This window comes from Salvelinus fontinalis, chromosome 1 (assembly GCF_029448725.1).
Source record: "Salvelinus fontinalis isolate EN_2023a chromosome 1, ASM2944872v1, whole genome shotgun sequence".
NCBI classification, from domain to species: Eukaryota; Metazoa; Chordata; class Actinopteri; order Salmoniformes; family Salmonidae; genus Salvelinus; species Salvelinus fontinalis.
Genome location: NC_074665.1, coordinates 71,027,308 through 71,041,056, shown reverse-complemented (window position 1 = coordinate 71,041,056; position 13,749 = coordinate 71,027,308). Strand labels below are relative to the sequence as shown.

Genomic DNA, 13,749 nt, shown 5'->3' with positions numbered 1-13,749 from the left:
AAGCTTGCGACTCTCCAAACTTTTTGGATGCATTTGCAGTTTGTTTTTGTTGTATTTTGAATGATGTTTTACCCAATAGAAACTGAATGGTGAATATATTATGTCATTTTGGAGTCACTTTTATTGCAAGTAAGAATAGAATATGTTTTTGAATGCTTCTACGTTCATGTGGATGCTACCATGATTATAGAAAATCATGGATGAATCGTGAATAATGAGTGAGATGCCTTTTAGTCATTCATGATTTTTCTTAAGATAATCCTGTTGATGCCCATGATTAATCAACTCCAGTCATCATTCACCTTCAGTTACTATTGGGCAAAACATACTGTAGCCCAAAACACAACCAAAACAAACCACAAATGCATCCAGAGAGTTTGTAGAGTCACAAGCTTGATAAAGGGAAAGGGGGATACCTAGTCAGTTGTACAACTGAAATGTGTCTTCTGCATTTAACCCAACCCCACTGAATCAGAGAGGTGCGGGGGGCTGCCTTAATCGACACCCACTTCTTCAGCGCCGGCGGGAACTAGTCATTGCGTGCAAGGAATATGGGATCAAATACTACACTTTTGACTACTTTGATACATTATAAGTACATTTGTCCAAATACTTCTGACTTTTTCACTTCAGGGGACTAGATACATAAAGTGCTTTAATTTCTAAATGGTAAAACAGTTATGTATGAAATGCTGTACTCTTATTTAGAAGCTCGATCTCACATGGGGGACCAGTACGAAAAAGTACATAAACGACTACTGTAAGTTGCTCTGGATAAGAGCGTCTGCTAAATAACTAAAATGTACAGTAAATCAAAAAATGTACTGCCGTCTCATATGAAACATTTGATCTCAAATCCAAAATGCTGGAGTATAGAGGGTCCAATTAGATATGGAGGGGGGTGTAAGTCCAATAGCAGCAGTCATGGTGTGTAGTTATAATTTTCAGAGCCAGTAGAACATTCTGAGCCTTTCTACTCGCACACATCTCACTTACTTTTGGTTAGGGCAACAGGTGTTTTTCCAGTTTGCATTCTGGCTAGGCATGAAGATTAAGAACAATGCTCTTCGAGATGCCCTATGAAATCCACCATCACTCATCATGAACAATCTACTCCATCATTCATTTTGCTGTGCCTTCAGTGCGTGACATTGCTCTCATCTGTGAATGTCAAGATTCTTAACATGAACAAAATAATTATTCTTTGTCATCGTAGCTACATTCCACCTTATTTACCTGCCTATAGTACGTATACATTCAACACCAAACTGTATGTATTTGGACAGTGAAGCTACAAACTTTTATTTGGCTCTATTTGAGAACAGATGTTTCATATCAGTCGACGGTATTTTCTAGTGGTGGGCACCAATATTGATCATTCAATATGACATTGTTTAACATCGATATGAGCAAGGCATATCATGGTTTATTCTTCCTATTGACCTATACCTTTATACAAAAAAAGCAGCATACTGTTCCTGCATGTACATAACCCTCTTACAGACCTCTCAAAAATGTATTTGATAGCATAGCTAAATCTTCACCGAAATATGCTCCAGCTTTTTCATCTGCATCTGCTGACAGTCATGTAGGCCTATGTGGCACTTGTCTGGGGGGGTTGCAAGGTAGGCTACAGCCTCATGTTGGGTCAATGCCAATCTACTGGTTTAATTTTCCTAAAAGAGGAATTCATAAATAGGGCTACCTGTACCCTCCAGGGTGTCGTCATCCTCCGCCTCCTCTTGGGACGCCTCTCCCTCAGCGGAATTGTCATTACCTACAGCAGGTGTGTCAAACTTATTTTGCCGTGGGGGGCCACATTTGGTCTTCAACGAGGTCTGGAGGGCCGCACTGAAAATCGTTGTATTTCCTCGCTGTCAAAATAAGATAATTGTCTATCCATTGTTTTTGGAATTTTCTATTCTCCCTGACTGTCTAGCATTCATTACAGTGATTATTAGTGAGCTGGACACTGTAAAGAAACCAAATGAATCTAAGTACATTGTAATTGCTACACAGTTTCAATTTGGGTTTTAGTCAAAGGAATATGGGACCAAATACTACACGTTTGACTAATTTGATACATTATAAGTGAATTTGTCCAAATACTTCTTCACATTGGGGACTAGATAAATATACTGCTTTCATTTCTAAATGGTAAAACAGATATGGATGAAAATACCCTCAAATAAAAGGGACATTCTGTACTCTCTGAGAAATGTTTTCTCACACACACACAGGGAACTAGTATGAAAATCTATGCACTCACTACTCTTAAGTTGCTCTGGATAAGAGTGTCTGCTTAATGATTAAAATGGAAACGTAAAATGTACTGTCCCCTCATATGAAACAATTGATCTCAAATCCAAAATGCTGGAGTATAGAGACACATTTTACAGTTTGGCTTCACTGTCCAATTAGATATGGAGGGGGGTGTAAGTCCAATAGCAGCAGTCATGGTGTGTAGTTATAATTTTCAGAGCCAGTAGAACATTCTGAGCCTTTCTACTCGCACACATCTCACTTACAATTGGTTAGGGCAACAGGTGTTTTTCCAGTTTGCATTCTGGCTAGGCATGATGACAATGCTGTCACCCATTGTGTACATCTAATCCCCCTCAATTTAACTCTGGAACTCGAAGCCAGTTCCACTGCATTTTTCATTGTTCCACTCTTATCGGGGACTGATTTGACCTGGGACACCAGGTGTGTGTGCAATTAATTACGAGGTAGACAGATAACCAGCAGGCTCCGGACCTCATAGGGTCAGGGTTGAATAGCCCTGCTTTAAACCACCTTTCATTTTAACACGCCTGCAGTGTATGTCATAGCTGTCATCTATGAATGTCAAGATTCTTAACACAAACAAAAAATATAATTCTTTGTCATCATAGCTACAGTACATTCCACCTTATTTACCTTTCTATAGAACATAGAGGGAGTTTCCTGAAAGACTCATGAGCACCAACATATGAAGTTCATAGGAGCGTGTCAAATGAATGTCGGTATTTTGGGGAAATGAAGGCATATACATTTTTCAACAATTTTCCATCTTATAAATTAGGCTTAAAGTAAAGGCTTTGATTTCTGGATAAAAATATGGAAAAGTGCTCTTAATCTACTAGAAAAAGTCTTAAAAGGTATCAGAAATACATCAAAACAAATAATGTTGACGTTAAAACCCCTGCCACTAATATCAATACTTATATTTAATTTTGGAGAAATTGTTCACCTTCTGTAAGTTTTAGAAATATTGCCTTGTGCCTCTGTTACCAAATGTCTCTCCCTCATGAAGAACGAGGGTAATGAAAGTTCGCTGAAGCAAGTAATGGTAGTTGTAGTGGTTATTATAAAAAAAATATTTGACCTTTTATTTAACCAGGCAAGTCAGTTAAGAACAAATTCTTATTTACAATGACGGCCTACCGGGGAACCGTGGGTTAACTGCCTTGTTCAGGGGCAGAACGACAGATTTTTACTTGTCAGCTCAGGGATTTTATCCGGCAATCTTTCGATTACTGGCCCAATGCTCTGACCTAGGCTACCTGCCGCCCCAATTGTTTTTACTGATATCAATTTTGTTAATGAATTATTATGTGATTAAAACTTGTAATTACCCCCCAAAATTGTAAGTAATTTACTGCAACTGAATTAGCTACAATGGGAAATCGTAATAGTCACTACTGTTGGGTCACCTGCCTCTGTGATCCCTTCCACTGGCATACTGTTATGTTCAGCTCATAACTGTTTTATTTTTATTTCAAGACTGTTAAAACAATCTGAGTCTCGACCACCCCTCCCTCTCTGTCTTTGTCTCGCACTAAGTACAGCACACTGAACAGGGAGTAGAGCACAGCAGAGTACAGTGTAATAAAATACAGTGAGTAGAGTACAGCAGAGTACAATACAGTGAGTAGAGCGCAGCAGAGTACAGTGAGTAGAGTGCAGCAAGGCGATCATAGTTTTTATTTGTTTTTAGATTTTTATTTGAAATTCAGTTGTTTCAGTTAATTTTTAGACTTGATTTACTAGTTTTTATTCAGTTTGTTTGATAAAAACATTTATGTTTAATGTTTATATTTAGTTAGTTTTAGTGTTGTACAGAAAGTAGACTTATGCATGTAGGCTTTTATATTAATGTGGATGCTACCATGATTACGAATAATCCTATATAAATCTTGAATAAGGATGAGTGAGAACGTTAGAGGCATAAATATCACCCCCCCCCCCCCCCCCCCCAAAATGCTAGCCTCCCCTGTCAATGTAATGGTGAGAGGTTATTATGTCATGGAGGTATGATTTTTGTGTGTATGTAACTTTCTCAGTCATTTATTTTTCACGATTCATTCAGCACTATCCGTAATTATGGTAGCATCCACATTAATGTAGAAGTGTTTAGAAACATATTCTATTCTTATTTACAATTGACTCCAGAATGACACAATACATTATTTACCATTCATTTCTATTGGGCACAAAATAATCTGAAACACAACCAAAACAAACAGCAAATGCATCCAACAAGTTTGTAGTCACAAGCTTGATGTAGTCATTGCTTGAAATTAATATGGGACCAAATACTTAACTTTTTACTACTTGAATATACATAAGTGAATTTGTCCCTATACTTTTGGTCCCCTAAAATGGGGGACTATGTTGTAATTTCTAAACGGTTCACCCGATATGGATGAACATACCTTCAAATTAAGTAAAGCTTATAGTCTGTACTTTAACCTCATAGTCATTGTATAATTTCAAATCCAAAGTGCTGGAGTACAGAGCCAACACAACAAACAATGTGTCAGTCCCAATACCTTTGGAGCTCACTGTAGGGACAACAGATGAAAGGGGAAGATGCAAGCAGTCTATTGTAATACCTTGATGTTCCTAATCAGACTTCCTACAGTCACTGACATCTTTCTTTGAATGGGCGTCGCACATAAGCCTAATGAGTCCAAACTTTTCACAGAAGATGCATGTAAAGAAATAAATAAAAAAATGTCTAGAAAAATTGGAATGTCTGAGTGTTTTGCTGCTCATGATATTTTAATAAAACATTGGTTATAGGCTACTGTTTAGGCTACTGTGTGCCTATGCTGGCAAAATAGATAACCAATTGCGTTACCACTAATACCAGCTTTTGGCGAGTCTTAAATATCACCAGTAGCTCTGCTTGACGTTGGTGTCCGTTTTTAAGGACACATCTCAAATATTTACACCCCTCCCACCTCAGAGCAAGCGAGCTGATATAAGACAGGTAAATTACCAACCCTGGAGCCAGGTTTGGAAAATAGCAGTACCAGTAAAAAGTTTGGACACACCTACTCATTCCAGGTTTTTTTTTTTTTTTTTTTACTATTTTCCACATTGTAGAATAATAGTGAAGACATCAAAACTAGGAAATAACACATATGGAATCATGTAGTAACCAAAAAAGTGTTAAACAAATCAAAATATATTTTATATTTGAGGTTCTTCAAAGTAGCCAACCTTTGCCTTGATGACAGCTTTTCAGCTTTTTTGGTTACTACATGATTCCATATGTGTTATTTCCTAGTTTTGATGTCTTCACTATTATTCTACAATGTGGAAAATAGTACAAATAAAGAAAAACCCTTGAAATGAGTAGGTGTGTCCAAATTTTTGACTGGTACTGTATGTGGATGGAAGAGAGAATGCAGAGAAACAGGTGAGCTATTCTAAGTAAAAATTCAAATGAATGTGTAAGTCCACTTGCCACACCTGCAGTAAACGTCATATGGGACCAGCCCCAATGACCAAATTCCAATTTACTCACCTGCCTACAGTATATATATATATATATGCCGTACATATAAGCCAAATGTGCCAACGGAACAGGACTACATAGAAGAAAGAACGGGTGAATCCACAGAAACAGGTGAGCTCATCTTACCCATTTGCTTGTAGAATACGAAATGTAAAATGTCAATGAATCCAAAATGTCAGATGTAAATCAAGCCAGTTTTGAATAAGGGCATAATGATATTCATGTTTGCTCCTAGATTTTAATGGACAAGGAGCTTCTGACAATGGGGAATCAAATGAAGGTTCTTATGGTTCTTCTGTTGATGATGAGTATGGACTTTATCCACTTTGTATGATGATGATTGTGTTACTATTTTACATATACATTTCATTTAGCTGATCTTGATTCCCTCCCCCCGGCGATGGCAGCATGACACAATAGTGAGGCTTTAATAAAATACACAATCTCATATTTTGAGGCTACAGGGCTTTACAGGAAGTGCTCGATTTTCAACCTCTCTATTCCCTGCAGCCATTTATATCCCTCCAGCCACCACATCAACAACCCCTGGTGAGTTTACATTACCTCCAATAACTGATTTGAATCCACTTTCTCTTTGACTGACTGAATTGTAACTGACTGAAACCATCTCTCATCTTAATGAGATGTTATGTTATATATGTAGGGTGGGGCGACGCACAATTGGCATAGCGTCGTCCGGGTTAGGGAGGGTTTGGCCGGTAGGGATATCCTTGTCTCAGTAGGTAAAATGTAATAAAAATGTATGCACTCTACTGTAAGTCGCTCTGGATAAGAGCGTCTGCTAAATGACTAAAATGTAAATGTAAATGTAGCCTGGAAAATGCGTTATCGTTAAGAGACGTTTTAGGTGGGTCTTAAATGTCCTAACTTGCGCTGCCTGAAATTGGCACTTTGGCAGATGTTTTTAAGGACACACCTCAGACATTGCCATACCTCCCACCGCAGTGCAAACAAACTGATGGTATACAGGTAAAAAATAAAAACGTCCTAAAATAGCTCACACACTTCAATTTATATTGCGTTAATATCACTGGATAAGTAGTTATTTTGGAACAGAACTGTTTTCATCCGTTTTATACTCGCATTCCATGCATGGCTTCAAAGGACTTTCCGTAAAGCTTGTATACACATTTTAAGATAAACACACAACCTCTTGAGGTAAGAAAACGATTTAGATTAGACTAAAATTGCGGAACACTTTCCCTTTAATCACTCAGCTCAGTGCGGAGTGGGGGTGGTATATAAAATTATTGAATTGTTATTAGATAGTGGTTTCATCTGTCCTAGTCTACAACGGTACCATTCACTACAAGCAAAGCACCAGCCATTGCAACTGCTTAACATGAGTTTCTGACCTTGTATTTTCATCTAAAGTCAGCTTGGCTGAAATCCAGGTGCAGATATCACACTATAGGTTTCCAATCAAAATTATTATTCTAATTCCTATGGCAAATGTGGAGTATTTATTTCCAATATTCTCTATTTTATGTCAGTGTGTGGCATCACTCCTGTCAACAACAAAATAGTGGGAGGTCAAGATGCCCCTGCAGGAAGTTGGCCCTGGCAGGCAAGCCTCCAAGAATCTGGCAGCCACGTTTGTGGTGGGTCCCTCGTCAACAAGGAGTGGGTGATGTCTGCAGCCCACTGCTTCTCCAGGTGAGTTAGCGTGAGATACAGGGAACATGAAGGTTCTAGCACAAAGGAATATGTAAAAAAAATAAAGTTTTTAATGCAGCTGAAATAAGTTGTTCAAAATGTAATTGTCCATTCATTCTGTGTTAATCTTTTATTTTGTCACTTTGATGTGTCTTTTTTTTTATTCCAACAAAGCGCAAGCCCAAATGGTTGGAGCATTATCCTTGGTCGACAGAACCAGCAGGGCAGTAACCCCAATGAAGTGTCCACAACTGTGGATGAGATCATTTTACATCCAGCTTACGATGGAAGCACACATGACAACGACATCGCTCTGCTCAAACTCTCCTCACCAGTTAACTTCACTGATTACATCTTTCCCGTCTGTCTGGCAGCAAGTGACAGTGTTTTCCACCAGGGCACTGAGAGCTGGGTGACTGGCTGGGGCAATGCCAATGAAGGAGGTGAGGACACGTTAATTATCCATTGTAGGAGATGTTGATGAGATGATGTCTTATGTGAAACAGTATCCCCAGTGGCCACAAGTGCACACTGATTTTTGTTATTATTACGATTGAAATGGACAATTTAAAGATCTCCCATTACTAGTCTTTTGTTTCCTTCAGATCACCTACCCCCACCCCAGACTCTGCAAGAAGTGGAGGTTCCAGTTGTGGGGAACACACAGTGTGACTGCCTGAATGGGGTCAGCTCAATCACAGACAACATGCTCTGTGCTGGTGTTCTGGAAGGGGGCAAGGACTCATGTCAGGTAAAGTCCATGCTAACCTATCTTCTTGTTCTCCTTGGCCTAGTTTTTCTAAAGTTATCTGATAGAATTAAATGCATGGAAATAGTATTCATAGTGCCCCCCGAGTGGCGCAGCGGTCTAAGGCACTGCATCACAGTGTTACAGCGGCACTACAGCCAGGGGTTCGACTCCTAGCCGTGACCGGGAGTCCCATAGGGCGGCTCACAGTTGGCCCAGTGTCGTCCGGGTTAGGGGAGGATTTGGCCGGAGGGGCTTTACTTGTCTCATCGCGTTTTAGCGACTCCTTGTGGCGGGCCGGGCAACTGCAGGCTGACTTCGTTCGGCAGTTGAACGTGTTTCCTCTGACACATTGGTGCAGCTGGCTTCCGGGTTAAGCGAGCGGGTGTTAAGAAGTGCGGCTTAGCGGGTCATGTTTCGGAGAACGCATGACTCGACCTTCGCCTCTCCCGAGCCCGTTGGGGGAGTTGCAGCGATAAGACAAGATCATAATCACAAAATTAGGGAGAAAAAAAAAATATATATATATATATATATATATATATATAATAATTAGAACGGGCATCCCCATTCAAGTCAAAGATACACCCATCCTATTTATTCTGTTTCTATGCATGAAATCTGATCAGATAACTTTTGTAGAACTGGGCCCTGTTCCAATCCATTTCCTATAACATGCCATCTTTTAATTACTTTGAGAGACTTACCTTGCTCTATCTTCTCAGGGTGACTCAGGAGGTCTAATGGTGGTTGAACAGAACTCCGTCTGGGTCCAGTCTGGTGTTGTTAGTTGGGGTTATGGCTGCGCTCGGCCTAATCTCCCTGGGGTCTACACTAGAGTGTCCAGTTACCAGTCCTGGATCAACTCCCAGATCAGCACCGACCAGCCAGGCTTTGTGGAGTTTACATCCAGTGGGGTAGATGCTGACAGCAGTTATATCTGTCCTACTGTCGACCCCACTGACACAGATTCAATTTTTGATAATGGGAAGGGTTTGTTCGGCTCCCTTTATATGCTGAGTGCCTTGTTCATTCTGTTTCTTACCATTTTTTAAATAATTGATTCCTACAATCAAGGGCGGGGTTTTATTGGCAGCCTGAGTCCATGTACTATTCGTTCGGGAGATTTCTTTCATAGTAAAGGCTGATGTGCCCTGGGAAAACAAAAGTGGGGAAGGGGGTAGCCTAATGCCTAAGGTTCTATCCAGTGTATGTGCAATTACGTCTTTGAGTTACCCCAGATCTGCTCCCCTTTTCCCTGGGCACATCTTCCTGAGTGAGTGTTGTTTTCAATGGGCCTTACTATTGTATTGATTTATTTGTGAAGATGGATAACTTGAAATATATATTTACCTATTCATTTAAGGGGCAATAAGAGATTCAAACAAACGCACACCCTGCTTTGGTAAACAGCTGAGGGATAGGGCTGGAGAAATGTAACTCAAATTCATACAGACCTTTAGGTGCAAGGAGTGACTGATGGCTTTAACAATGTTTTGTAAGGTTTACGATGTTGCTTTACAATGATTTTGTTTACAGACAATAGAGTAAAACATGCTTATATTTTTGATGAAGTTGCACTAAGCTCATGAGGAATTTTAAGTTGTATTGTTCTAGAATTAATGGCTATATATCTTTAAAGACGCACTCCAGAATCCTTTTCATTTTTCACGTGAATTACTTAACAAAATTCACATCTCAGTAGGTGGTCCAGGTATCCTCATGACATAGCAAAAGGGGGAGGCAGATGACGTCCAGTAAACCCATCAGACCAACTTATTTAATGGCCAACTCTCGAAGTTGCTGGAGAGTGTTTTTTAATTTAAGTCTAAAAATGGTTGTACCATTCCCAGATTGCCCTTTTAATATTTAACAAATTACATATCCTTTTGCTTTGAAAGCTGTATAACAATGCAAAATCAAAGATCATTATGGCCTAGTGGTTAGTGGCGCAGCCCCCAGAGCACACGTTGTGTCGGCGTGGGTACTGCCTACATGACACACAGTCGTCTCTTGTCTTTCATGTCTCCTCTTTCTATCTTTCCTATCAATAAAGCATGGGTAACACTATATTTTAATCAGGTTCACATATTAACCAACCATGAAGGAGGCACTATGTTACCGAAATGTTGGTTATGATGTTTACCCATTAAATTGTTGGGCGCATACATAGTGTGACTTTATTTGTTATTATACAAAGCTCACATAGTAGTGTTTAATAAGTAGTTTCTTTGTACTGTACCAGTCAACTTTGGACATACCTACTCATTCCATTTTTTTAATAAAAAAATAATAAAAATAATCTACATTGTAGAATAATAGTGAATACATCAAAACTATGAAATAACATATGAATTCATGTAGTAACCAGACAAGTGTTAAACAAGTCTAAATATATTTAAGATTCTTCAAAGTAGCCATCCTTTGCCTTGACAGCGTTGCACACTCTTGGCATTCTCTCAACCAGCTTCACAAAAGGACACCAATAATAATAAGAGAATTGCTCGGAGCAAGAAACATGAGCAATTGACATTAGACCAGTGGAAATCTGTCCTTTGGTCCAAATTTGAGATTTTTGGTTCCAACCGCTGTGTCTTTGTGAGACGCAGAGTAGGTGAACGGATTATCTCCGCATGTGTGGTTCCCACCGTGAAGCATGGAGGATGAGGTGTGATGGAGTGGCGTTGCTTTGTTGGTGACACTGTCAGTGATTTTATTTAAAATTCAAGTCTACCACATCATTCTGTAGCGATACTCCATCCCATCTGGTTTTTGCTTAGTGGGACGATCATTTGTTTTTCAACAGGACAAGACCCAACACACCTCCAGGCTGTGTAAGGGCTATTTGACCAAGAAGGAGAGTAATGGAGTGCTGCATCAGATTACCTGGCCTCCACAATCACCTGACCTCAACCCAATTGAGATGGTTTGGGATGAGTTGGACCACAGAGTGAAGGAAAAGCAGCCAACAAGTGCTCTGTATATGTGGGATCTCCTTCAAGACTGTTTGAAAAGCATTCCAGGTGAAACTGGTTGAGAGAATGCCAAAAGTGTGCAAAGCTATCATCAATGCAAAGGGTGGCTACTTTGAAGAATCTAAAATATATTTTGATTTGTTTTACACTTTTTTGCTCACTACATGATTCCATATGTGTAATTTCATAGTTTTGATGTCTTCACTATTTTTCTACAATGTAGAAGGTAGTAAAAATAAAGAAAACCCCTTGAATGAGTAGGTGTGTCCAAACTTTTGACTGGTACTGTACATAGTTAATAAGGCCTTTATTATGCCGTATAAGCCATATATTAGGCATTATTTAATGGTAGAAATATTTATGACTGTTGTGTTACTGGACATTTCTTAATAACATCATTTTAATAAGCAGTATTATTACAGGCGGTAAGTCTCCAGAGAATATTGATTAAATAAAATTAAAACATAAAAGCATTAAAACATGTTTTTTTTTATCTTTTCACTTGTTTTCTCTTGGAAAAACAATATTTTGAATCAAATGTCCCCCTGTACAGCGTGGGCTTATATTTAAGTCCTTTGTAGTGCTTATTTGACTCATTATGAACCTTGCTTTATTTGAAAGGATTTGAGAATTTGTTAGAATTGGGGAAAACCTGACAGCTACAGGGCCATAAAATATGCAGTTGTTGATATGTGACTGACACCTTCTACCTCAAACACCTGTTTTTGCAGAGCCATACCGTTTGGTCATTGAGGTTTCTACCAAAAGCATTATGTTGTGTCCATTATCAAGCATTTATATAATATCACAAAATGGGATAGAAGCATATAAGAATTATGTGTAAAGTAGTCATTCTTCGGTTTCCAAATTGGCCTACAAATAAATACATCATATGCATTGTGACAGCACGGTAACCTAGGGATACCAGACACTCTAAAACAAAAAACTGCAAAAATAAACAAAGATACCAAACATAGAGGAATATAAAGTGGCCAGTGGTATGTCACGGCACCTTGCACTTCTTTTGAGCAAAAGAAAATGAAGAAAAATGCTAAATTCTTGTAGGAGGCGATCCTGGTTCTGTTTTTTGGCTTACAGAGAACAAATAAAATGATTAAAGATTTGCTACGCGTAAAGGCGGGGTGCCACTAGTATATAATATAATAAAGGAAGCCACAAACCTCTGACGGGGTCTTATTTTTAGCAAAAAAAATGTGTTGTCCATAGGCCACATTATATTGCATTGTGTGTTTTTTCTGTTGTCGTTTTTTCTCTTAGTTTTGGGAATGTTTGTATCTATGGGAAACAGTGATGTCATAAAGCATACTCCTAAAGGGAAACTGTAGAATAACTGCATTGCCCATAATGCTTGTTGACTGAACATTCCAAATTACCATGGCAATTATGCATCACAGTAGTAATGAGAACAGGACATTTCCCAAAGTAAATGTGTGTGCTTGCTAGTTTTGAAGTATTTATGGTTGTGAAATAGTAGTAGCAGTTGTAGTTACGGCAGTGGTAATGGTAGTAGTAGTATTGGTAATAATAGGGTTTTCATAGGCTATGGATTAGTCATAGTGACATACTGTATTTTGAGGTGCTTTGTAGGTGTGGAGTTATTATAGTGGGATAGTATCGTAGGCTACAGTGAGTGCTATAGCATCATAAGCGATAGAATGTGTTTTTTAGCTCTCAAATATTTTTGTTTGAACATTCTGAAAGGGCTGTGGCAGTGATTTCTGTTTGGAATGTTAGAGCCTGCACTCCACCATTGAAATGAATGGGGATACAACACGCTTTATAGTTTATGAAATATGAATGGTAGCAAAAAGCTGTGTTGAAGCAACCTAAGTTGAGTCAGTCTGCACATTTCAACGTTGGAAAAAAGTGGAAACACTTCAAGAGCAGTGGCGAATCAAAATGTTGCCTTTGAAGTCTCTGGAACTTTTATCCATATTTAAACAGTTATATTTCAAAAAATACCAACAGCATCAACATTCTTTTGACGAGCAATCTACGTTGAGTTGGTTTGGTGTTTGTAGCTTTAACGGTTCAAAAGCAGTGGCGAATCCAAACACTTCCCATTCAAGCATATGGAGCTTTTATGCACATTTAAAACCGTTACAGTTCAAAAAGTGAAAATGGTATCACAAAGCTTTATACAAGCAGCAGTTGGTAGCTTTTATGGTTTTGGCACTACTGTTGGCAGTGGAAGGCAACTTATAATAAGTATGAATCATTTCTAAAGTCGGGCTTGGCTTTCAGCAAGCATACCTAATAAATACTTTGAGAAAATATAATAAAACCAGAATGTCTTTGGGAAAGGAGCCATTTCCTCACATTGTATTTGTCTCAGTTTTGAGCAGGTGAAAGGTCACATCCAGAACTACTTACAGAGCCTAGAGAAGAACATCTTGGAGAGGGAGGATCACACTGAGCTCTACCTGCTCTTTGTCAACTGCTTCCAGGTTACACAGACTTCTACACTATTACTTTACACATTAATGACATTCACATTTATATTGAAGTCATTTAGGAGATGGTCTTATCGAGAGCGACTT

General features: G+C 38.9%; 2 protein-coding genes across 6 annotated transcripts in view; both read left to right on the top strand.

Annotated features, from left to right (window-relative positions):
• Nucleotides 1-13,749, top strand: part of rnf213b (ring finger protein 213b) — a 75,825-nt gene that overhangs the window by 38,543 nt on the left and 23,533 nt on the right. For all 5 annotated transcript variants that reach the window (XM_055931900.1, XM_055931918.1, XM_055931909.1 and 2 more), the window contains one exon: nt 13,545-13,656. In XM_055931900.1, coding sequence (XP_055787875.1) covers nt 13,545-13,656 — 112 coding nt within the window. The remainder of the gene's footprint in view (nt 1-13,544; nt 13,657-13,749) is intronic.
• On the top strand, nt 6,351-10,381 carry LOC129860963 (serine protease 27-like). The gene is made up of 4 exons (XM_055931938.1): nt 6,351-7,465; nt 7,640-7,908; nt 8,071-8,216; nt 8,939-10,381. The coding sequence occupies exons 1-4, from the start codon at nt 7,296-7,298 to the stop codon at nt 9,266-9,268; spliced, it is 915 nt and encodes a 304-aa protein (XP_055787913.1). The 5' UTR covers nt 6,351-7,295; the 3' UTR covers nt 9,269-10,381.

Bases quoted from the DNA above. Each gene is read 5' to 3' on its own strand.
- LOC129860963 (XM_055931938.1), top strand. From the start codon at position 7,296: ATGTCAGTGTGTGGCATCACTCCTGTCAACAACAAAATAGTGGGAGGT. The intron at 7,466-7,639 runs GTGAGTTAGCGT...ATTCCAACAAAG, and splicing joins GCAGCCCACTGCTTCTCCAG to CGCAAGCCCAAATGGTTGGA. The intron at 8,217-8,938 runs GTAAAGTCCATG...CTATCTTCTCAG, and splicing joins GGGGCAAGGACTCATGTCAG to GGTGACTCAGGAGGTCTAAT.